We start from the raw sequence: 24,530 nt of genomic DNA on the forward strand, positions 1-24,530 counted from the left end.
TATTATTCTAATTCAATGAAGAATATCAATTAGTAATTCTATTATATTATCAATTAATTAAAATTTTTAACTCAATTTGAAATTTCAATTGGCAATTCTATTATATGATTACTTTATTATAGTCATTGTTCATCAAGTTAGAAAGAATATGGATTTTTTTTTTTTTTTTTGAGTTTTGTTATTTTGTACAAAGTCATTTTATTATAATTTTTTTGTAATTGCTTTGCAGACATATATAGCAGCTATATTTTTTAATTTGATAGTAAACTAATAATATTTTCAATAATGTCATAAAATCAAAAGAAAATTCAATTTTTTAACTAAATAATTAATCCTCACACCACTTATATTCTTTTATCAATTTAAAAATATCATGTATTTTCAAAATTTTTATTAATAGAGCTCATTTAATAAATAAGCACGATATAATAAATAAGCACGTTGAACTCTATAAATATATGCTTGAATTCAACCTAACAAGAAATGTATAATTTTTTTCATTGTATAAAAATAAAATAAAAAATCACATCAGAAAATAACAAAACCCAAAAAACAATTCAAGTTTAGAAAGCTTCAACCAGAAAATTCCCCGCAAAAACAATTTGGAGGGTAGCCACTAGCTACTAATAGCGGACCGCTATTTAGCCTCATTACGCACAAATCTACGCGGCACGCCGATTCCTACACACACACGTCAACCACCGCATGACCAACAAACCAACAGACCAGCGATTTTATCCCCTCCCGCACTCGACGCTAAACTAACGACCTCCGCTCCTTCAACGCCTAATCCAAAGGGAATAACATGATGATTTGGGAGGATTTTCCGCCGGACCAAACCCAAACCCAAGACCAAGAGCAAGACCGATACCAATACCAATACGAAGACTCGCATCTTAATTTCGATTTCCTTTCTCTAGTCTCCAAGCCGAAGGTGATACTTATAACATTTCCTTATCTATATCTTCGCTTTTTTGTGTAATTTTTGAGTTATGGATTTGTTAATTGCAAATGTAGGACTACTATAAAATACTGGAAGTGGAATATGATGCTAGCGATGACGCAATTCGCTCCAATTACATACGTCTGGCGCTGGTCTGTAGTTTTTCTTTTTTATACTTTTCTTTTACTTGAAGAATTTGGTTTTAGTAAATTTAGGGTTTTGTCATGGTTTAAGCTGTTTCTTGCAGAAATGGCATCCGGATAAGCAAAAAGGCCAGGATAGTGCCACTTCTAGATTTCAAGAGATAAACGAGGCTTACCAGGGTAAGTATCATTCTTCGTTTGCTTAGTTATTTCATTTTCTCGTAACTTAAATTTCAGCTTTGCTTTGGGTAAATAGAATTTTATTGTTGTTTTGACTTAATTTGGCATCTAGAATTATATTTGTGTTGTGCATATACACGTGGTTAGGCTGTGATGTAGAAATGGTGCATTTGCTGCATCCATTTATCATGTTGCATTTTCGTAATAATTAGCAAAAACTTGTAAGCTTTTGTTTATGGTTTTTCATCTTTACTAGGTAGACTTTGAAGCAGTGAGATACCTATTTTGTGCGAAAATTTGGAGGTTAGAGTGTTCTTTGGCAAAATTTTAAAGAGCAGAGTGGTTGTTTATGGTTCTATTGCTTGTGCTGGATAGTTTTCCTAAATTGCTTTTGTAGTTAGTTACACGTTTTAAGAGGGTTGAGGTGCAAGAGAAGGCATAAGAACGATGGAGCCAAAATCAATCTGAAAAACAAATGATCTGTTGGAGATTTGGATCTTCAAATGGTATACTATGAGTGTTGGCATCATAGGAAGTGAAACCCTTCTCTTTTGTCATGTTTTCTGCACGTTTTCCATGTGAAAGAATCAGTGACTACCATTTTGGCAATTGGGTGTTCTGGGTATTCCTTTAGACAGTAAGTTTAAAGGTAATTGTGTCAGTAAAAATTGTGAATTTCATTCTCCCAATATATTTGGAGTGATGTTCTTTTGTTATTGCTTTATTGTTTTGGTCTTTTGGAATGGAACTGGGCTGCCCCTCTTATAATAGAGATAGCTCTCCCTTTTCCTTTAAACATTCAGACGCAGGGGAAGAATTTAGGGCAAATTAACTCTCAACAATTAGGGCTAGAATAGGATGATTTTGGTTGGAACAATATAACATATGGGTTTCAAAGAAACCCTTAGAATTAAAATTCTGAATTCAATAGATAAAAAACAATACCTAAAACTAATTGCTGCTGTCCTATTTATATTAGTTAGGACAAATCCTAATTCTATGCTGAAAAATATTCCTAATTAGCTAATACTCCTAGACTGAATAGTATACTTATTTAACTAAATTCTAACTAAAGAAGTAAAACTGAAATTATTTCCTAATTAATTAACATTCTTTAATTTAATTAAGAATCCTAAACAAAGAAGGAAACTAAAAGAAAACTTCTTAATTAGTCTTGGATGCTCCTGCATCACATTCCTACCCAGCTAGGATTCAAACTTGAGACCCTTTTATCAAAACCTCAAGTCTCAACCATTAGGATGTCTCCTTTGTTATTACATCACTTGTTTACCTGATTTCAATATGTTCCATTTTACCTGGTTCCTTTTTTTTTTTTTGGAGAAATGGTTCTGGTTGTATGGACTATGAAGTTGGTGTTGTGATTCCAAAATGGCCTTTTAAATGAAGAAAGCGAGACCATACCTGGGAAAAAAGGTGGTTCTGGTTAACTTTTCATTCTTTTCACCCATCTTCATGTATCTCAATTTCAGAGAGGCATAGGCCTTTTTTTTTAAAAAAGCTTTTTATAGTCCTTTTCTTCTCCTATTTACGGTGCTTAGGCTCAGTCGATGTAGTCATGGACCAATTTTGAGTGACACTCCCATTCGATCATCTGTTGGTAAGATTTCAAATTGTTGAGAGTGGATCTTCAACCATTGGATAAGTGCTGAAAATGTGAGAATAGACAACCCAGTGGTCGTGGATATGTGGGGATATGGTATCCCATGTAATATCGCATTTGCGATGTCTCCATCAAGCTTTTCTAAGTTATTTCTTCTCCTCTTATGAACCCCATCCGTCTCCTTTTTTTTTTTTTTTTTTTTGTGGGGGGGGGGGGGGGGGGGGGGGGGTTGGCATAAAAGACACTTTCTCAATCTAAAGTCTGTCCTTGAGTATTTGGACTAATTCATACAATAATGAAGCAAACATCGTGCATAATTTTCTTTCACTTTCTGTAGGTAAAGCACGATTAGGTTTGCATTGTTAGGTGGTTTTGTTTATCCTGATAGGGTTCTAGGAATACGTAAGAATTTATGCTTTGTGTACATGCACTCGTAGTTTTATTGTTTTGAGATTTCATTAAGGTGATGATTCAGTCAAATGGCAAAGAGGAAGTCCTCTATCTGATAGAACAATATTCCCAGCTCAGAACTAGGTTTGATGGGCATCTTTCTGATTTTTCTATTAGACAAAACAAAAGGCTAAATGGAAAAGGAAGGATATCTGTGGTTTTAGGTACTTAGTTTATATGGTATGTCAGTATAACCTGCTCAACTCCTGAAGTCATCTATTTCTTTTGCTCCAATTGCTTAAATTGATGATGAAGGCTTTTGTCAGGGCAGCATAATAGGTATTTCAACAGAGAGAGATTCAATTACTTGTCAATCAATTTGAATGAAGTGATTTCCTTTTTCATTTGGTGCAAGGACTACATGGTCTGTAATGGTGAATTTAAGTTTCTCTGTAACCCATGTGGCTGGAACTAAACCTTTCTATAAATAGACACCTGTGATTATGTTTAATTGCTCTTTCTCCTCCTTGTTCGTTATTTTAGATATTATAATGAAAATCAGTGCCTCTTCATTGCTTCAAGTTGCATTTTTGTCCTTACCTGTTTTGTTTTGTTCTAATGATTTGAGTGCTGACATGGATTCCATGGCAAACTCATGTTTATAATGATGTTGAGGCCTTCCGCTTGGTTGAAAATGCTTGCCATTTGTTTCGCTAAATATTGGAATCATTGCTGAAGAAGAATGTAGACTATGCTATACGTCTACAACTTATCCTGCATACCTGCTTGACAATTAAATGTTGCTTCTCTGAACAGTTTTAAGTGATCCTGTCAGAAGGAGAGAATATGACACGAAAGGGATGACCCATGTCTATGATTATAACATAATTGTAAGACTCTTCCCTGTTTCTAGTCAAGCTACACTCTTTTTCGTTGTTTTATCAATAATGGCCCAAGTGTCCTTACATTTTCTTATATTGGCTGCAGGATTATCTTAATCGGTACAAGGGCCTGATATTAACATGCAATGGCCTTGGGATCAGGCATTCTGTCTGGTAACCTAAATAATCAGCTATGCATGTGCAGAGCTGCTGCAAGTTCTCCATACATTGTACCCAAGTAAATCCACGCTGAGTCTCCTTTCGCTGGCAGCACCTCGAGTTGCGAATAGCAGTACAGTCTAGTGCATATGTATATATGGCAGAAAATGATACTTAAGTTTAACACCTTATTCCTGCTGGTTCCTCCCTTGTAAGGGTTGTGATTTTGGTTTGGACAGTCGGGAGTGGTGATTTGTAGTTTTATTGGCAAACACCTGCAAGCAAGTGAATGTTTGATCTTCATGCAAATCTTTGAAAAAAAATTCTAAAAATATTAGTAATAACGAGTCTGCCTATAGATTGGGATAGAATTATATTTTCTCAACCCCACTCTGAGATGGAACCTGAAATTGATTGTGGAGAGAATTTAGATAATTAATTCATTTTAGTTGTCGGTATTCTCAGATGAGTTTGGTGATGTGTTGTTTATATCCATTATTTTGTGTTTTAAAGGCAAAAGTATAACTTAAGATCCAATTATATAATATGTATATACATACGTATATATATTTATTAGCAGTGGTTTACGGTAATGATTAAGATGGGAAAGAATCAAACAAGCAACCTTATCGCCAGCTGAGGTGCATGCATGTAAGGCCAGCTTAAAACAATTACAATTTGATGTTAAAAGAACTATTGATTTCCCCATCAACTGGTTTTAGTCTTACAAGGTTAAGAGAACAGAACATTGTATATTTAAAACAACATTCCATTTCATGAGCAAAGCTAGTGCGACATCTTAAATTTTGAATGCTAAGCCTCCGTTTTTGGGAAAAAAAATATTTTCATAAAAATTTGTAGAATTCATATAAATTTTGATTTTTTGTGTTTGGAATGAAAAAAATTGAAGATTTTGATTCTTCGAAATTAATTTTATGAAATTGAATATAAATAAATTAAATTATATCAAAATGAACAATATTTTCAAATGGATCATGTAACGAAATTGAATATAAAATTTATTTTTCAAAATTAATTTGATTAAACTCCGTTAAAAAATTAATTTGATTAAGTAAAAAAATTTTCTATTAATTTATTTGGGTTAAAAATTTTGTTCAAATTGTTGGAGTTGGCTGAATGATCCCCAACTAAGCATCGTTTGAATTTAAGTGGAAGCTATGTAGTCATCATTTTTTAATTTAAATTTCTTTAAGGTGGCATTTTAACTTGATTGAATTATGGATGTTATTAAAATTTTTTATTATTTGAAGGATTAATTGCTTTTTATAAAACGCAAACGCAATTCCCAAGACGTTCTAAAGAAGTCTAATTAGGTTCATCACCAACGAAAAGAGTAAATCACAATGATTATCTTCCTAAACAAGGTTCAATAATGACACTAAACGCGTTTCCGGTCAAAATTACCCACTCGCCCCTCCATACCCCAAGCAGCCGTCAAACATTAAAAAGATCCTCCTCACTCCCAACCAACCAAAACAACACAACATTGAAGCCACCGAACGCTAACACTACCTTTGCTCCTCTCTCTCTCTCTCGGAGACCAAACTCGAAAAACGGCCATGGCTGCTGCTACAGTTCCAGATAATCTAACCAGAGACCAGTATGTCTACCTGGCAAAGCTTGCCGAGCAAGCTGAACGCTACGAAGAGATGGTCCAGTTCATGCAAAAGCTCGTCCTCGGCTCTACTCCGTCTGGCGAACTCACTGTGGAGGAGCGTAACCTGCTCTCTGTCGCTTACAAGAACGTGATCGGCTCGCTTCGAGCGGCGTGGCGGATTGTGTCCTCAATCGAGCAGAAAGAGGAGGGGAGGAAGAATGAGGAGCACGTTGTCCTCGTCAAGGATTACAGATCCAAGGTAGAGAACGAGTTATCAGAGGTTTGCGCTAGTATATTAAGGTTATTGGACTCTCATCTGATACCATCGGCGACCGCTAGTGAATCGAAGGTCTTCTATTTGAAGATGAAAGGAGATTATCACAGGTACTTGGCTGAGTTCAAGGTTGGAGATGAGAGAAAGGCCGCTGCTGAGGATACTATGCTTGCTTACAAAGCCGCACAGGTATGTCGTGGTTTTTGCCGCCCTCATATTCGCTCTATTGAAATTTAGAAGCTATTGAGAGCTTGTCTGTATAATATTGAATAAAGATCGGAGCCGTCTGACATCTAGGGTTTTGAATGAGGGAATCGATTGGATTCAGAGTCTAGTAGTGTGAGTGACGGAATTTGGTTTTGAAGTTTAGGATTGACTTGGAAAAGTTGAATTGTAGACTTAAATCAAAAAAAAAAAAGTAGCAGAAAGAGAGTTGAATGCTGGAAGATTCTGTGGGAAGCTATAACTGTGTGATTCTGATTTGTTTCCTGATGTCTTCTCTTTTTTTTTTTTTTTTTTTTTTTTTCTTCTCTTTTATTTTTTAAGGATATCGCACTCGCAGATCTTGCACCAACACATCCGATCAGATTAGGACTGGCACTGAACTTCTCTGTGTTCTACTACGAAATTCTCAATCAATCTGACAAGGCTTGTAGCATGGCTAAACAGGTAGAACTTTCTTTGTCCCTTTCACTTGTATTTAACCGTTAAAACATTCTTAGATATGCTTCAAGCTTCTCTTAGTCCAATCTTTCAATTGCTGTTGAGAAAAGCAGTGGATTCTTTACATTTTAATATCGTTCCAGCAGGATATTAAAGTGTGTAAATTGTTAATTGAGCTTTCCTATAAGAACTAGTCTCCCCATTATTATATTTCAAGTTGTTATATAAGCTATCATATATGCTTTTTATTGGTTAATTTTGAGTAATTGTTTTTTATGTCTGACTTTCTAGTTCAAGAATTCATTCAAAAATTAACCTGTGTTTCTAAAATCGAAAAAACGTGAAATTTGATTTCCTTTTCAATGAGTTCATTCTTTTTCTGTTTTATGATGTCTGATAATCTGTGGATACTTGTAGGAAATAATTTAATATAAGTAAAGCATTAATAATAATCACTTACATGTGCAAATAGATGCTCTCATGAATGAAGTTATATTGTAATTGCTAGAGCTTAATGACTGTGAATCAGGAAGACATAGGAACCTTTGTTGGCATGCCTGTCTTCTCTTGTGATTGTGAGTGATCGAATCAGAACCTAATTGTTTTTGTGTGCAACCATCTGGTAACAACAAGGGTTTCATAAGTGGAAATTCACAAATAGATTGAGTGCTGAGGGATGAGTCATTTATGGGCTTTAACAATTGTTTCACAGAATTTTGCACTTTTCCTGCTTTCCCATATATGTATGCAAGAGGCTGGCAGAAAATTGCATTCTTTTTGTGCACGATTACATGCTAAAAATGAGAATTCCATTGCATTATCCTTGTTACCTTTCTGTGTAGGCATTCGAGGAAGCAATTGCTGAGCTAGACACTTTGGGAGAGGAATCATACAAGGATAGCACTCTAATCATGCAACTCCTTCGGGATAACCTCACTCTTTGGACTTCAGATGTCCAGGTACTCTCTCTCTCTCTCTCTCTCTCTCTCTCTCTATATATATATATATATATATATCACTTGTCAATGATATCTTTGTTGGGAGCGTTATAGTGGCCATATATTAATTGCTGTAATACCTGATATGTCTTTACCTAACTCGTACAATATTTGATTTTCTGACAGGACCAGTTAGATGAGTCATAAAAGGCATCATAAGCTTGGTCGGTCCTAGTCTTCTTTTGGAGGAGGTGGGCTTTGAATGTCATCCATTTGTCCTGATTAAAAGTGTGTTTAACATGACACTATGGTTTATATTTGGACTGAACTTCATTTAGATTTGAAGTTATTTTGGAAAGAGTAGCATTTGTTGTGAGTTAAAATGTCCTTTTGTTTGATTGCATGTTTGTCAGTGTTGTTCTATGGCATTATATTCTCGATAATTTATATCACCCCAAAATTAAATTCACGATGATATTTAGCCTTAGATAGGATAAAGCTAAGTCGAGTGGAAAGGATACGAAGAGGGCATGGAGTAAATTTCACCGTCCTGTGTAATAGCATTACAAACTCGCCAAAGTAATCAAGTCATAGATATCTCTTGACAGTAACATGAGCTTTTCTTCAAAAAAAGACAAGAACCACTGTCTTCCCTTCTTTTATTTGTTTCAATTTGAGGGGAGGAAATTCATATCTGAATTCAGACCAATTCCTACCAGATTTGACATCACCACAGCTACAATCCACTTCAATGCTCTAATCCGTGTCATTCTTCCCTGTCACTTCAGACAACCAATAAAATTCTCTCCGCCAATAATCGTTATCATTTCTGGATGATGTAGCATTGAAAATAACCCAAGAAAAAACAAAAGAAACGAAAATACATGTATCTGACTGCAATCATGTCACGACCCGATTCCATGGGCCGGACCGGCACTAGGGCCCAGGTAAGCTTAAGGCCCCCGAGGCCCGTAGTCAGCCTGAAACACTAGAATCCAATATCTCGGTATAAATTTCAACATTCAGCCCATATGATTATGAACAATAAACCTCAATATTTTATTATTTCTCGGCCCAAGTTTATCTCCTATAGCATTCTAAAGTTCGGGCCCAATTTACAATACATCACATTCTAATATGGACTTACAGGATTAATTTGTCTATGTTAATACACAACTAAATATATGTAAATTTTTACAACTGCGGAGTCACTAACTGTTTGGTATACATGGCTTTTTTATACACATAATTACATAGTAAAATAATTATGGCACTATAAAAATTTCTCTATTGCCCTGCGCCGAAGACACATAGCCTAAATCGGATTAAAGAAAAACTTACTTCCTGAAAATTCAAATAAGACATGTGAGTTTTCTAAGGAGTAATAATTATTGCACAACACACGCAGTCACACAAATATGTAAACATTTCAATCTAGTCATTCGACTAGTTATATGCTCACGCAGCCAGTCACACAAATGGCACATACCAGCACTCACACGTAATGTCACCTTCAAGTAATCAAGCAAGTGGTAATTAGTCAGTGGCACCACCTGAAACCCCAACGAGCCGTCCTCACACATGGCTCGCCCTCTCGTACATGTGCACCAGGGAGCCGATCCCCCATACGGCCAACTGGTCTAATCCTCACTGACCAGTCCTCTCATTGTTTTTCTACTCTCTCGTTTCTTTTCCATATCAACAGGAGGCAACCCGGTGGTCTCCATCCAATCTAGATCATCAAGTGCTCACAACAGGAGGCCACCCTGCGGGCTACAATCAAATCTAGATTATCAGGTGCGCAACAACAAGTAGCCATCCTGTAAATCCCCATATAATCTATATCATCAGGTGCACAAGGGGGCGCCGATCTCCCATTTTCCCGGCCGACGGTCAAGTATCATATCGTATTCAGGATCCATATCACAGACCGTCCTCACAAACCCATGGTGGTCCACTTCATCCCAATTCCACACAAACAAAGCACAGCATTTTCACAACACAATTAATCAAACATTGCAATCAAATGCAGACATATTGATCAGTTGGACATTCATTCTCAAATGCAATTAAATAGCTAAATAATTACCATTAACAACAAACAACAACAATAAAATCAATGATAAGAATAAACAGTAACAATGAAAATAATTAAATACTTAAATAATTAAATGAATAATAAGGAAAATAAATAAATAATTAGAGCACTCTGTTTATTATGCATTAGGTTATAGAATTAATCTAAATAAACTTTTTAATTATGTTATTAATTAAAACTAGTTCAAGTTCTAACGAAATTTCGGCAGCACCTCCCCTATAATTTGGACTATCCACCTGTTTAGATAACACAGTATTATTATATATTTATCAATCAGTACACACAGCCCATCCATCGGGCAATCAATCAATTTAAGACCCCATCCTCCTCCCAAAACCACGATATCAACGCTCAACCATTAGTTCACAACAATTATGTTTCAATGATAATGACAATCATTATTTACATCATATAATTATAACTAGCTAGTATAGCTAATTACCAAACAAATGAAAGCTTTAATACATACATAATCAAATAAAACTTATATCAGTAAGTTAATTTCAATTACTTTCATTTCTTCGTTCTTGCTTAAAGCTAATACGTCACATTTTTTTTTTTATACCTTGGTTAAATTTTATACTAGCCAATAAGAACAAATGCTTCAATTAATTATAATTCAATTAGTTTTTTTTTATCCAATTAATTATATATATAATTATAATTAATTATAAGTAGCTCGACTCGCCCTTATATATATACTAATATATATATATATATCAATTCTTATAACTAGTTTATCTAAATGTTCTCAATTATTCAAATTAGTTGTTGTTCATCAAAATAGGTCATTCTCAACCTAGCTCGTATATGATATATGAATCAATTCATTCAAATTTTCAATTTAATTGACTAATGATCACTAAGTTTAGAATTTATACCAAAATAGGAAATTGGTCTTAGAGCATACCAATTGAAATTCAAGCGACGATTCCACGATCCTTGCGAAGAGAGGAACATTCTGTCCCTGGTGCCTCGCCGGAGACTCGCCGGACCGCCGCCGCCGCCGCCGTCCACGGTGGCCGGAAAAGTTGGGGCCACCCAGAATTGACCCTTCTTCACGCCACCCCACTCAAATTTCATCGAGGAGTCCGTTTTTGATGTCGGTTGTGCGAGGTTGGCCCTCCATTTGGCTGAATTAGTCCGACAGTAGCTTGGTGCCGCCATTAATGGTGATTTCGCCATTTCAAGCTTTGTAGCCGGAATTAATGGAGGAGAAACACTCACAAGGTGGAGGTGACTCGATCGACGCCTGCCTTTCGTGTTGACGTTGCCGGAATTGCTCGATCTCGTCGGAGATCGAAGAAGGAGAATTGTCGATGGAGACAGTCCCGCTTCGCGTCACTGGAGACTCTGCCAGTGTGGAAGGAGGTCGGAAAACGGACCAGGAGCTCTAGCGGAGACGATCGCCATCTCGCTCTCGTCGAGCGGTGGCCGGAAACGGAGGGAGAGGGTGGAGGGAGGCTGTCGCGCGCCTGAAGAAGGAGAGGAGAAAGAAAAGAAAGGAAAAAAAAAAGTAAGGCGGTTTCTAGCAAACTCTAGGCCATTCCGGTTCGATTCAAACCGGTTTGGTCCGATTTAGTGGTTTGGTCTCATTTCGCTTGATTTTCAAGTTTTTCCCTCGGTTCTCGGATTATTTGGGTGGTTCTCGACAAATTAAACTGATTTTCGGGCCTGATTCAATTTATTTTAACCGTTTAATTCGGTTTCATAATATTTTCTCCATTTACTCAATAATTATAAAATTATTTATAGTAACAATATTTGATTTTAGGATAATGATTTTATATATATTCATAATAGATTAAATTACGGGGTTTCGTATTATTCTCAAAAATTTTAACCGTTTACGATTCAAAATTTCTTTTCGATATTTTATTTGGGCTTGGGCCTGACTCGTAAAATTTTGGGCTCGAATTGAGATTGTTTGGTATATATATAGCCCATTAGTTGAAAATCGAGATTTTTGATTTATTAAAAATTCGAAAGTTTTCAAAAATAAAAATTCGGGGTGTCTCAATCTCCCCCCCTTTAAGACAATTCGTCCTCGAATTGAAATTTAGCAGGAGAGAGTAAGAGTGAATACATAGGGAATTCAAAGTCATAAGAAATTACTTCCATCACTAAGGAGATAGCTCAAGAGTGGATAATATGAACCGATGAAAGAAAAAGAGTCAGGTATTCTAATTGTAATTCTATCGCCAATCATCCTATTTAGTATCTCCTAGCTAAAGCTTACAAGAACTTGAGTTCATTACCTAAATCTCCAATTACTGTTTTCAGACAGCTACTGAAATCTTTAGAAAATCTTTCTTTAAATAAAACTTTTACAATAAAACCGGATTTATCAAGAAGATGCATAATATATGTCATCTATGTTTCTTAAAATTATATAATTTCTTTTGAAAATTTAAATTTTCACTAAGCATTCCTTTATGAAAACCGAACATATAGTTTACAATTACAAAACGGCTGAAATTTAATTTACTTATAATAATAAGATTTAATTCGTTTAATTTACATATATTATTACTAAAACCTTTCTTTAATCAAAAGTTCAGAAACCATTACTTTAATCCATAATTTTAAAAAAAATCGTTTTATAACTTTCATTGTCTATTAATATCACAAGGCGACTTGGGCTCACTCTCTTGGTTCTACCTATATATGTCTTGTTTTCCCTATAATATTCTTATTATAGATAGGTGCAATTATTAGATAGCTCCTGATCTAATGACCTCACTGTACTACTAGTTATCATGCCTCTACAAAGATTTTTATTTTTATTTTTATTTTTATAATTTTAATGCTTTTAATTTAACTATCAATTTCGCTTTAACTCAATCTCTCAAGTTACTCTAAAAACTTATCAATAAGATTGATTTTCGTAATAACACCTTTTACTAATTTACATTCCAACTATGTTGCTTATCAGTCCACTATGAAGATGTTAGAGTACTCTTATTACTTATTTTGTCTACTTGTTCCCCTTTATACTACTTATCATTGTAAATCATAAGTCATTTACCATCAGCATTTCAACCTATCATTATTATTTATCCTAAATTCCTAAATTAGCTTACATCAATATTATACCGACTAATTCTTACTAAAATTATATTTGATTGATTATTCATTCAAATTCAATTTAATTAACTAGTAATTATTAAGTTTATAATTTATACCGAATATAAGGAAATTGGTCTTCAATAAATTTTTCTTATATTCCGACCAAATACTACCTTACCATCCCAATATCACATCAAATCGATCTCATCAACTCCTTAGAGTCTGATTTACATATACTATGAACTACTTTTACTCTTTTGTCCATATCCTCCTAGACTACAATTTCAAACCATAATGCTAACATTTTAATTAGTCTCATTTAATTAAGTATTAGGTACCATATGTGGAACTATTAACTTAAAATTAGCATCTATCTATTACTCACTTATATCTATTCCTCACTTACAACTTGTTATATGAATCATTTCTATACCCTTAAATCATTCCAGTCCTTTTCTAATCATTCCAGTCCTTTTCTAATGTTACTTCTCCCATTTATTACATTAAACAGTCCTACACTCTAACTTTGGTTGCAATCTAGCTTCTAAACTAGAATTGTCTCCTCAAACCTTTCCAATGTTATGTTCTTACTTAGCTACTAACTGTCTACTTACTTAATATCATCATCACCACTTGTCTTATTCTTCTTTTCCAAATCTTCTTTAGAATTTTTTTATTTTTTTTTTTTTATTTTATTTTATTTTTTTTTTATCCTCACAATCATTTCATTTTATGAGCCGATCCAATTGGCCCCGTGATATAAATAGACAACTTTCACAAATAATTTTTTTTTTTTTTTTATTATTTTATTATTATTTTTTTCTATATATAAATAATCAATTTTAAGTTATTTATCATAACACAATTTTGAATTCAAAATTAAAATGGGTTTTAAATTTAAATATCGAATATCAAGTAAATAAAATTATAAAAAGATTATCCTTTGAATAAATTCTAAAGAAATTCAGTAGCCGTGCTGAATACTAAAATACCGATTCCTAATCACCCAAAGTTCATCAATGCGCCGTACAAATGAAAAACCTATTTACTCTCTACACTATCCTATTCACTGACAGGAATAGAGCTCACATGAAAAGTAGTGTACTGGGTGATCAGGCCAATCCACTACCATCAGGTATTACTCTATTCCCTAGCCTAAGGGTCGATACCAACTCTAGCCCTTATAGGTATTGCGATGGATTATCTTATTGTCTACTTTCACTTCGAACCTCTAATTACTTCCTCCGTAATCATAGATCTACGCAATAAGTGTGGATTTTCCCACCTCATAGGGTCTAGTGCGTCCACCATCCCTAGGGAGGAAAATCACAAGGTTTCTTTCCCTATGTTGGTTACGGCCGATCCCAACATAAAGAAATTTCCTATACTCCGCAGTTGTGTCCTAAAACCCTAACCTAAGCTCTGATACCAACTTTGTCACGACCCGATTCCATGGGCCGGACCGGCACTAGGGCCCAGGTAAGCTTAAGGCCCCCGAGGCCCGTAGTCAGCCTGAAACACTAGAATCCAATATCTCGGTATAAATTTCAACATTCAGCCCATATGATTATGAACAATAAACCTCAATATTTTATTATTTCTCGGCCCAAGTTTATCTCCTATAGCATTCTAAAGTTCGGGCCCAATTTACAATACATCACATTCTAATATGGACTTACAGGATTAATTTGTCTATGTTAATACACAACTAAATATATGTAAATTTTTACAACTGCGGAGTCACTAACTGTTTGGTATACATGGCTTTTTTATACACATAATTACATAGTAAAATAATTATGGCACTATAAAAATTTCTCTATTGCCCTGCGCCGAAGACACATAGCCTAAATCGGATTAAAGAAAAACTTACTTCCTGAAAATTCAAATAAGACATGTGAGTTTTCTAAGGAGTAATAATTATTGCACAACACACGCAGTCACACAAATATGTAAACATTTCAATCTAGTCATTCGACTAGTTATATGCTCACGCAGCCAGTCACACAAATGGCACATACCAGCACTCACACGTAATGTCACCTTCAAGTAATCAAGCAAGTGGTAATTAGTCAGTGGCACCACCTGAAACCCCAACGAGCCGTCCTCACACATGGCTCGCCCTCTCGTACATGTGCACCAGGGAGCCGATCCCCCATACGGCCAACTGGTCTAATCCTCACTGACCAGTCCTCTCATTGTTTTTCTACTCTCTCGTTTCTTTTCCATATCAACAGGAGGCAACCCGGTGGTCTCCATCCAATCTAGATCATCAAGTGCTCACAACAGGAGGCCACCCTGCGGGCTACAATCAAATCTAGATTATCAGGTGCGCAACAACAAGTAGCCATCCTGTAAATCCCCATATAATCTATATCATCAGGTGCACAAGGGGGCGCCGATCTCCCATTTTCCCGGCCGACGGTCAAGTATCATATCGTATTCAGGATCCATATCACAGACCGTCCTCACAAACCCATGGTGGTCCACTTCATCCCAATTCCACACAAACAAAGCACAGCATTTTCACAACACAATTAATCAAACATTGCAATCAAATGCAGACATATTGATCAGTTGGACATTCATTCTCAAATGCAATTAAATAGCTAAATAATTACCATTAACAACAAACAACAACAATAAAATCAATGATAAGAATAAACAGTAACAATGAAAATAATTAAATACTTAAATAATTAAATGAATAATAAGGAAAATAAATAAATAATTAGAGCACTCTGTTTATTATGCATTAGGTTATAGAATTAATCTAAATAAACTTTTTAATTATGTTATTAATTAAAACTAGTTCAAGTTCTAACGAAATTTCGGCAGCACCTCCCCTATAATTTGGACTATCCACCTGTTTAGATAACACAGTATTATTATATATTTATCAATCAGTACACACAGCCCATCCATCGGGCAATCAATCAATTTAAGACCCCATCCTCCTCCCAAAACCACGATATCAACGCTCAACCATTAGTTCACAACAATTATGTTTCAATGATAATGACAATCATTATTTACATCATATAATTATAACTAGCTAGTATAGCTAATTACCAAACAAATGAAAGCTTTAATACATACATAATCAAATAAAACTTATATCAGTAAGTTAATTTCAATTACTTTCATTTCTTCGTTCTTGCTTAAAGCTAATACGTCACATTTTTTTTTTTATACCTTGGTTAAATTTTATACTAGCCAATAAGAACAAATGCTTCAATTAATTATAATTCAATTAGTTTTTTTTTATCCAATTAATTATATATATAATTATAATTAATTATAAGTAGCTCGACTCGCCCTTATATATATACTAATATATATATATATATCAATTCTTATAACTAGTTTATCTAAATGTTCTCAATTATTCAAATTAGTTGTTGTTCATCAAAATAGGTCATTCTCAACCTAGCTCGTATATGATATATGAATCAATTCATTCAAATTTTCAATTTAATTGACTAATGATCACTAAGTTTAGAATTTATACCAAAATAGGAAATTGGTCTTAGAGCATACCAATTGAAATTCAAGCGACGATTCCACGATCCTTGCGAAGAGAGGAACATTCTGTCCCTGGTGCCTCGCCGGAGACTCGCCGGACCGCCGCCGCCGCCGCCGTCCACGGTGGCCGGAAAAGTTGGGGCCACCCAGAATTGACCCTTCTTCACGCCACCCCACTCAAATTTCATCGAGGAGTCCGTTTTTGATGTCGGTTGTGCGAGGTTGGCCCTCCATTTGGCTGAATTAGTCCGACAGTAGCTTGGTGCCGCCATTAATGGTGATTTCGCCATTTCAAGCTTTGTAGCCGGAATTAATGGAGGAGAAACACTCACAAGGTGGAGGTGACTCGATCGACGCCTGCCTTTCGTGTTGACGTTGCCGGAATTGCTCGATCTCGTCGGAGATCGAAGAAGGAGAATTGTCGATGGAGACAGTCCCGCTTCGCGTCACTGGAGACTCTGCCAGTGTGGAAGGAGGTCGGAAAACGGACCAGGAGCTCTAGCGGAGACGATCGCCATCTCGCTCTCGTCGAGCGGTGGCCGGAAACGGAGGGAGAGGGTGGAGGGAGGCTGTCGCGCGCCTGAAGAAGGAGAGGAGAAAGAAAAGAAAGGAAAAAAAAAAGTAAGGCGGTTTCTAGCAAACTCTAGGCCATTCCGGTTCGATTCAAACCGGTTTGGTCCGATTTAGTGGTTTGGTCTCATTTCGCTTGATTTTCAAGTTTTTCCCTCGGTTCTCGGATTATTTGGGTGGTTCTCGACAAATTAAACTGATTTTCGGGCCTGATTCAATTTATTTTAACCGTTTAATTCGGTTTCATAATATTTTCTCCATTTACTCAATAATTATAAAATTATTTATAGTAACAATATTTGATTTTAGGATAATGATTTTATATATATTCATAATAGATTAAATTACGGCGTTTCGTATTATTCTCAAAAATTTTAACCGTTTACGATTCAAAATTTCTTTTCGATATTTTATTTGGGCTTGGGCCTGACTCGTAAAATTTTGGGCTCGAATTGAGATTGTTTGGTATATATATAGCCCATTAGTTGAAAATCGAGATTTTTGATTTATTAAAAATTCGAAAGTTTTCAAAAATAAAAATTCGGGGTGTCTCAAATCATAAAGGAAGAGAATCCTCTATCCAGTCCAATGTAATTTTAGCTGCCCAGATCATTCGCCACGACTGAATGTCATGGCCAAATCAGAGATAAGCATCGAAAGAACATACAAATAATTTCTGATAAGGGCCCAGATGAATACCACCATAACATGAATGATCAAGAAATAGGATTTGATATGATTAACATATATATATATATATATATATATATATAAATATATTTATTCAACTAAAAGACAACCGACAAAACAAGAGCATGTACATATAGGTTTCAAAGCATAAAAAGCCAATTTACAAGCAACCATAGAGCTGGAGACCATTTAAGTGATGATCGCCATTTCATTAAGAGCAAAGTTTTAGCAATCAAATTTTTGCAGTAAACTTGAGAAGTCAATCCCTTGTGCTGTTCTTTAGCCATTCCAGGTATGGAATGCTGCCTCCAGTAATCGGCAAAGAGATTACTTCCGGTACCCTGACAAAAGGAAAAGAGCAAAGAGTTACAAGCCCAGGATAATAAAATTGCTAAAAGCTGTCATAACTTCATTTTCATTAATTTATCTCCACTATTTCTAATCAAATTCTTCTCAAACTGAAAGGAAAGCCAACTGCATTGATCCTACTAAATACCATGCCAAATTTCTACATTCTTAGTTGGATTCAGATGTTTAAACCCATTAAGTTAATCTGCAATGCCTTCCACATGTATCACTCACTTAACATGCAAATCAAATCTTCCAAGAGGAATTTATTACTTATTAAACGTTATACATACTCGTATTCATGATTTGCCTTGACATGCTCTGTCAATGCTTCCAACAGAGATTGCCTAGTCTTAATTATAAGCAGTTCCTCTGAATCTGTCTGGATCTGCAACCAGTGTAGGAAAGAAGCGATTTTAGCTTATTTGCATAAAGGCTTAGATGCACAGAAGATGTAAAACTCGAGACTAAAGAAATTTGAAGTTCATAGTCTTCTTTGCTTTTGAATTGATTTTCATTAGTTAGGGAAAATGGATTCATACCTCTCCTTTCCACTCATATACTGACTCAATACCTGCATTTTGGTATATTTAGGCTTCATCAAACATTAATTTCACAAAGATGTTTCGGGTTAGGACATTCTCAATGCAACAGCTGAAGTAGAACATATAAATGTAAGATTATCCATAAACAAGAGTAACAGAACAATGGGAATGAATAGCTATATTAGGCTTGAAAACAACGTCGTCTTAGAGTATTTCCCCTTCGTAAGAAGATAACTACATGAAGATTGATCCTAAAAGATAATACTAATACTTTAGTTGGATGCAACTATATTAAAAACTGAGGTGGATGCAAGAAGATACAAAATTATAATTAAAAAAAAAAAAAATCATAGGCCAACAAAGGTGCTAATGCAAAGGTAGGTAACGAATAGAAAGAATGAGCACATGCCTGGGACTATGTTCACACATGCTGCTAATTTCTCTTTGACAATGCTTTGAGCCAACTTCTTTCCTGAAAGCATAAGCATACTCATAATTTCCAACAATCATAAATAAAACATCATATGAAGTGTTCCAAAATGAAATACAAACCCAAGAATGGCTGAAATTAAAATCATCGAAACATTTTTAACCACACAAAACTAGGAAAAAGTATCCAGAGTTCTAACCCAAAGTATGAGAGTGTAATTCAATTTATTGTGATCCGAATACCAATAAGTTACTGAACAAAAATCAAAATTAAGCATCTAATTTAAATCCTTAAACCCTAGTAAGAAAGGAAGCCTTATACCCAGAAAAAAAACAAGGGACAAAGAAAGGAAAAGGAAAAGGAAAACTAACCAGCTTCTCTATTAGGCACAGTGACGTAAACAACAATACTGGGTACAGTGTTGCCACTTCCTTCCATTCTGACAGTACTAGCTCGCGATTGGGTACCAAACTTTGATCTAATGAACGATGTCCACCAAAATTCAGTAAATTTAACTCAATTTAATAAGGAAAATAATCAAGATCCAATCTTTGTTCTTTTAAGAAGAAACAGAATCGAAAGGGTTTACCTTAGTAGAGGTACAAAGGGGAGAGACTGAGCGCAACCCGTCTTGAGGGAAGAGGAGAGCGGGGTACACAGATTAGAGAGGCCCAAACTTAACATGCAAAACGCCCCGACTAAGGGCAAACGCCGTCGTATTGTTGAAGAAGAGAAGACGGATCTTGTTGAGCAGAGCACTGAAGCCATTTTTGGTTTATATAGTTAGTTAATACTGTGAGATGGTTTCATTTGCTTCCATTAGAGTTTTGGTTTGATACTCTTACCACCTAACAAAGACACGCAAAAAAATTCCAAGTCTGAAATGGTTGTTTCATTTAACAGTTCTGAGACAGCATTAGGCCTTCTTCTTTGTGATTGCCTTGTCCTGTTTTAGGCCCATTAAGCCCATCTTTTTGTATAATCAACCCCAATTTCAGTTATTGTTAGTAGCTTCCTTCTGCCGATTCAGAAAGTCCGATGAACTGCTAATTCTATCGAGCTTTTCTTTTATTAAATGTTAATTGATTAGTAATTATGTTACATTTATACTATATTAATCTTATAAAAATAATAACTATTGATTTTTTCTTCAAATTAATTTTTTTATTTATTTAACATATTAAAAAAATAATATATTAAATTAAAATTAAATGAAGCCTATAGTTGAATGGATGTTTTTCCAATTTTAACCCACCTTTGTAATTAATATAATCTAATCTTCAGAATAAATTAATCAAGGATCAATACTGGAAAGCTAAATCTTTTTTACATGTATAAAGATGGAAAAAAAAAATAAAGAAAGAGAAGTTATTGTGCTTGTACATCTAATAAAGGATCAAGATCGAAATCTAAATCTTTTCTACATATAGCGGTGGAGGGAAAAGATAAACAAAGAAGAATTATTGTACTTGTACATCTTATGTGACTAAAAATATGTGTATGGTCAAATTTTATAATTCAAAAAATAAAAGCAGTTAGGATATATACTGATTTAAGAAAAAATGAAGTGTAAGACAATGTGCACCTCCTACAGAGATCTGAAATGTCACGAGCAAATTGCAACTTGCATTTTTTTTTTTTTTTTTTTTTCCTTTTCAAGCAAGAAAACTATTTTGGCAAAAAAATTTTAACGGCATGCTCTTTAATCAATTGCAAACAAAAGATTGTTGCATATGTAACCAACCAGCTTTAGATTGTCAATTCTCTCCTCTTCTCTTCTCTTCTTCCTCTTTTTTTTTTTTTTTTATTTATTTTTTATTTATTTTTTTTACGTAATAATAATAATAACAACAATGTATTATATCCTGACCTCTTCTCCCTGTCCATCGGTGTTCTTGTATATTTTTTTCTTCGAGTTAACGTCCACCATCTTTTATTAATGGAATATGACAATGTGACATGTTTGTCTATTAATATTCAGTATTAAAATTTTAAAAGGATAAAGTTGTAGAAAATTTCACTTAGTTGTATTGTTTGAAAGTATCTAATTTTTTATTTGCAAGTTTTATTTGAAATATTAATTTCTTCTATCAAGACTTCAAACAAAAAATTTAAATTTTCTACATTTATATTTATTATTCCTCTAAAAAAATTAAATGTACTCGTATTATATTATTTAATAATGAATTATCAATTTTTTATTATTAATAATAATAATAATAATAATAATAATAATTAATTCGTTCTTATATATTCTATTATATTGATCTATTTGGTTAATTCCATAATTATGAAAATCACAAAAGCAAAAAAGAAATAAAAACCTACTGTAGATATCAAATTTCAAAATTAAGAGCCAAGAGGCTATGGACCAACTAAACCTTTTTTTTAATCTTTTTTTTCTCTTTATTATCACAATATTCTCGTATCTTTTGTATATAAAACTATTCTTATTTTAAGATTTGTGATTCGTCTTCAGGAAATATTTTTTTATCTAAATCTCTAATCTTATAGAGATAATTTCCTGAATTCAAATATATCTTACCACTAGAGTCATTTCTCGAGAGTTTAGCCTTTAAAATTAATGTTTGCTATCATTATTAATTTAAATAAATTTCTTTAGCCAGTGAAAGTTTTTAAGGTATTGAACAGTCCATTTTAATGATCTAACGTTGGACAAATTCCAGTAATCGAAGTGAAGAGTGAAGACAGAAAGTTTTGACAAGGAAGGACACAATACATGATATGAGTGAATAGGCAATGTGTAATGGAAACAAAGCAGGCAAAGGCAAAGACAAGCTAACGAAATAGAGGGATTTTGGAATTATTGATTAAAGAATGCCATTAATTGGTCCTTTTAATCACCATAACTCTTTGCCAGCTTGCTTCCTATGGCCTTTTCCCATTTGTACTTTTGCCTGTCATCACCTACAACTTCAAATTTCAGATTTCAGAACTGCATTTATTTAACATACTTTAATACTCCTAACAACGACAGCTTCTTACTTACAAATTTCACTATTGCCTTCCTTCTTTCTATAATTTATTATTAATCCAGGAGTTTTGCAATTTGATATAGAAAAAAATTGCTTAAACTAGATTTATATCTCTACTTATGGGCCAAATAAATAAAATTAAATATTTTTTTTTTAAAATGTTCCGACTTTATGATTGTTTTCCAAATATATGATTAAAAATATCACCGTCTCAACATAAATATTTAATTTCATTGGTTTGGTTCATAACTGACCCGATTTAAATAAGTTTTTCCCATTTGATACCATATAATTCTTTTGTGAAATAATCTTTTCTTTTTAGATTTTTCACGAGTATTCCTATATTCTGTTCTTTTTGTGTAGGAGACCAATTTCATTTTGGAATTCATGAATTCTCCCTTTAAAAAATAATAAATGTTTTTCATAATTTAATAATGGAGTATGTATTTTATAAGCAGAATATATATATATAAGAGATCGAAACTTTAATTTATAATAATTTCCCTCTTAAAATAAATTTAAAAGAAAAAAATAAAGACAGAGATTAAGTCAAGAGAGGTGACTTTGCCAGCTAAAATAGATTTAAGATAAAGCACATACTTAATCAGAGATTTCAGAACGGTAATCACTTATCTGGATTTCAAGTTTCTAATTTTTGGATTGAGGTGGGGTCCAAATTATAGACAACAAGAAAATAAAATATTACAGAATAACACCAAAAGGAAGGGAAATGTGGACCCAAAACCAATCCACGTGTGTTTTATTCCTATTTTCTTTTTCAGTTTTTTTATGGTAGAGGAGAACCGGTGTTTAATAGTGGAGAGTAGACACCGGAGATATGGCGGATGTTATGGCTGTTTTTGACAGTGGACCACCGTGTTGGGAGATGTTGCACATGCTTAGGTGACTAAATGTTACAGGCTCAATGCAGAGTGTCTTTTTTTTTTTTTTTTAAATATAATCTTTAAATAAATTTGTTTTAATGAAATTAAAGTATGGGAAGGTGTTAAAATATTAAGGAGTGAATCTCAAGATTTTAGGTAGAGTTTATTAGATTTAATAAATGTGTTACATTTAATACATTCCACAATTTGGATTTTCTGATTCCATAATTTGTAGCTAGTGGTATATGAATACAAAAATTTTACTATTTCATCAAACCATATGAAAATTAAATAATTGCACCACTTGGATTTTTTTCACTTTATACTATCATGCTTAGCATGGATGTAAAGGTTTTTTTTATAAAATATTCAGCAAAAACATAAAGTTTTGGAAAGTGAAAGTCTATGGTTTCAAGATTCTTTAACAGCAAGGTTCCTAATGAAAATGGAGGGAAAATTTTTCAACTCATGAATGATATAGAAAAACTCATGAATCAAAAGAATTTTCAACTTTATGTATTTATCATGAGATAAATACTAAATTAATAAATTACTAATCTTTTATTAGAAAAATTGATCAGACCTAACCCGTTACTCACTCTTTAAAAAAAATCCAAACCATTGTGAGATAACATATCCCCAAAAGCCTACACATAAATATTTGAAGCGTGAAATTTCTAGGCAAATATATTTATGACCCAACATTTGAAATATGATAGGCTTTGATATCATATTATAAAATGCATGGAGTCTAACTCACTCTACAAATTTAACGCTAGGTCAATGAAAAGAGAATCGCTCAAATCTTATATTTTGAATAAAGACCTTAATCCAAATCAATGTGAAATAATAGTTTTTAATATAAAGATTGATATATGGCTTCAATTTATACTTCTTAATAAGCATAGTTTAGCTAGATTCAATCTATAACCAAAAACGAACATAAAGAATGGAAAATCTAACAGCTCACAGTGTCAGAATAAAAATTGAAAGGCTTAGTAGGCTTTTTCCCATTAGAAACAAGAAGCTTTTACATAGAAGGAATATGCCTGAAATTTTCTATGACACCAAACAAATGAAATGCAAGTGCCCCATATGAAGTAGGTTGATGAGGAATCCAGCATTACGTGTGATCATATGGTAAAGCCTGTGTTATATCTTTCTTTAGCTTTGTGTGGGAACAAACAAGATTCAGTCAAAACGGTCAATTGCTGAATGCTGGGTTAAAACTCTGGTCAATGTGCTCTCGCATATGACTGACCTCACATTGGGTTCCACTTTCTAGCAGTAAAAAAGATAAGACAATATCTAACAATGCTTGTCCGATGGGTTTTCTTTCCTCATAATTTTGTTTACCATTGTTCAGAATTATGGTAAAATAATAAAAATATGCAATTAACTTTTGAGTCTTTTATCTCAATGATTTTGAATTATCTCAATGATTTTAAATTAATAATAAAAAAATTACCAAGAATAGTCAAGATTTAGGTTAACGATAGTAGATGTCTGATTAAATTAAAAAATAAAAACAAATTTAAATAAAAGAAAAAGGAAGTAGTTGGTTA

The 24,530-nt window shown here is 33.8% G+C and overlaps 3 protein-coding genes and 2 long non-coding RNA genes across 5 annotated transcripts; 2 read left to right on the plus strand and 3 right to left on the minus strand.

Moving 5' to 3' along the window:
* Nucleotides 1–565: 565 nt before the first annotated feature.
* On the plus strand, nucleotides 566–4,688 carry LOC105630685 (Chaperone DnaJ-domain superfamily protein). Its single transcript, XM_012212579.4, has 5 exons — nucleotides 566–934; nucleotides 1,018–1,095; nucleotides 1,191–1,266; nucleotides 4,094–4,167; nucleotides 4,265–4,688. Exons 1-5 carry the CDS (start codon nucleotides 806–808, stop codon nucleotides 4,334–4,336), a joined length of 429 nt encoding a protein of 142 aa, XP_012067969.1. The 5' UTR covers nucleotides 566–805; the 3' UTR covers nucleotides 4,337–4,688.
* A 1,104-nt stretch (nucleotides 4,689–5,792) lies between these two features.
* Nucleotides 5,793–8,213, plus strand: LOC105630684 (14-3-3-like protein G-BOX factor 14 kappa). Its single transcript, XM_012212578.4, has 4 exons — nucleotides 5,793–6,398; nucleotides 6,756–6,878; nucleotides 7,715–7,831; nucleotides 7,997–8,213. Exons 1-4 carry the CDS (start codon nucleotides 5,898–5,900, stop codon nucleotides 8,015–8,017), a joined length of 762 nt encoding a protein of 253 aa, XP_012067968.2. The 5' UTR covers nucleotides 5,793–5,897; the 3' UTR covers nucleotides 8,018–8,213.
* A 632-nt stretch (nucleotides 8,214–8,845) lies between these two features.
* Nucleotides 8,846–11,379, minus strand: LOC149493501 (uncharacterized). The gene is made up of 2 exons (XR_016322428.1): nucleotides 10,819–11,379; nucleotides 8,846–9,125 (listed from the first exon to the last, which is right to left on the minus strand). It is a non-coding gene; the product is annotated as an uncharacterized LOC149493501 (long non-coding RNA).
* Nucleotides 11,380–14,544: 3,165 nt separating this feature from the next.
* Nucleotides 14,545–17,078, minus strand: LOC149493502 (uncharacterized). The gene is made up of 2 exons (XR_016322437.1): nucleotides 16,518–17,078; nucleotides 14,545–14,824 (listed from the first exon to the last, which is right to left on the minus strand). It is a non-coding gene; the product is annotated as an uncharacterized LOC149493502 (long non-coding RNA).
* Nucleotides 17,079–17,781: 703 nt separating this feature from the next.
* On the minus strand, nucleotides 17,782–19,945 carry CUTA (Nitrogen regulatory PII-like, alpha/beta). The gene is made up of 6 exons (XM_012212577.4): nucleotides 19,675–19,945; nucleotides 19,457–19,563; nucleotides 19,065–19,127; nucleotides 18,653–18,684; nucleotides 18,404–18,498; nucleotides 17,782–18,103 (listed from the first exon to the last, which is right to left on the minus strand). Exons 1-6 carry the CDS (start codon nucleotides 19,851–19,853, stop codon nucleotides 18,022–18,024), a joined length of 558 nt encoding a protein of 185 aa, XP_012067967.1. The 5' UTR covers nucleotides 19,854–19,945; the 3' UTR covers nucleotides 17,782–18,021.
* Nucleotides 19,946–24,530: the final 4,585 nt, after the last annotated feature.

This window comes from Jatropha curcas, chromosome 9 (assembly GCF_041381405.1).
Source record: "Jatropha curcas cultivar XTBG-Jc1 chromosome 9, XTBG_Jcur_1.0, whole genome shotgun sequence".
Lineage (NCBI taxonomy): Eukaryota > Viridiplantae > Streptophyta > Magnoliopsida > Malpighiales > Euphorbiaceae > Jatropha > Jatropha curcas.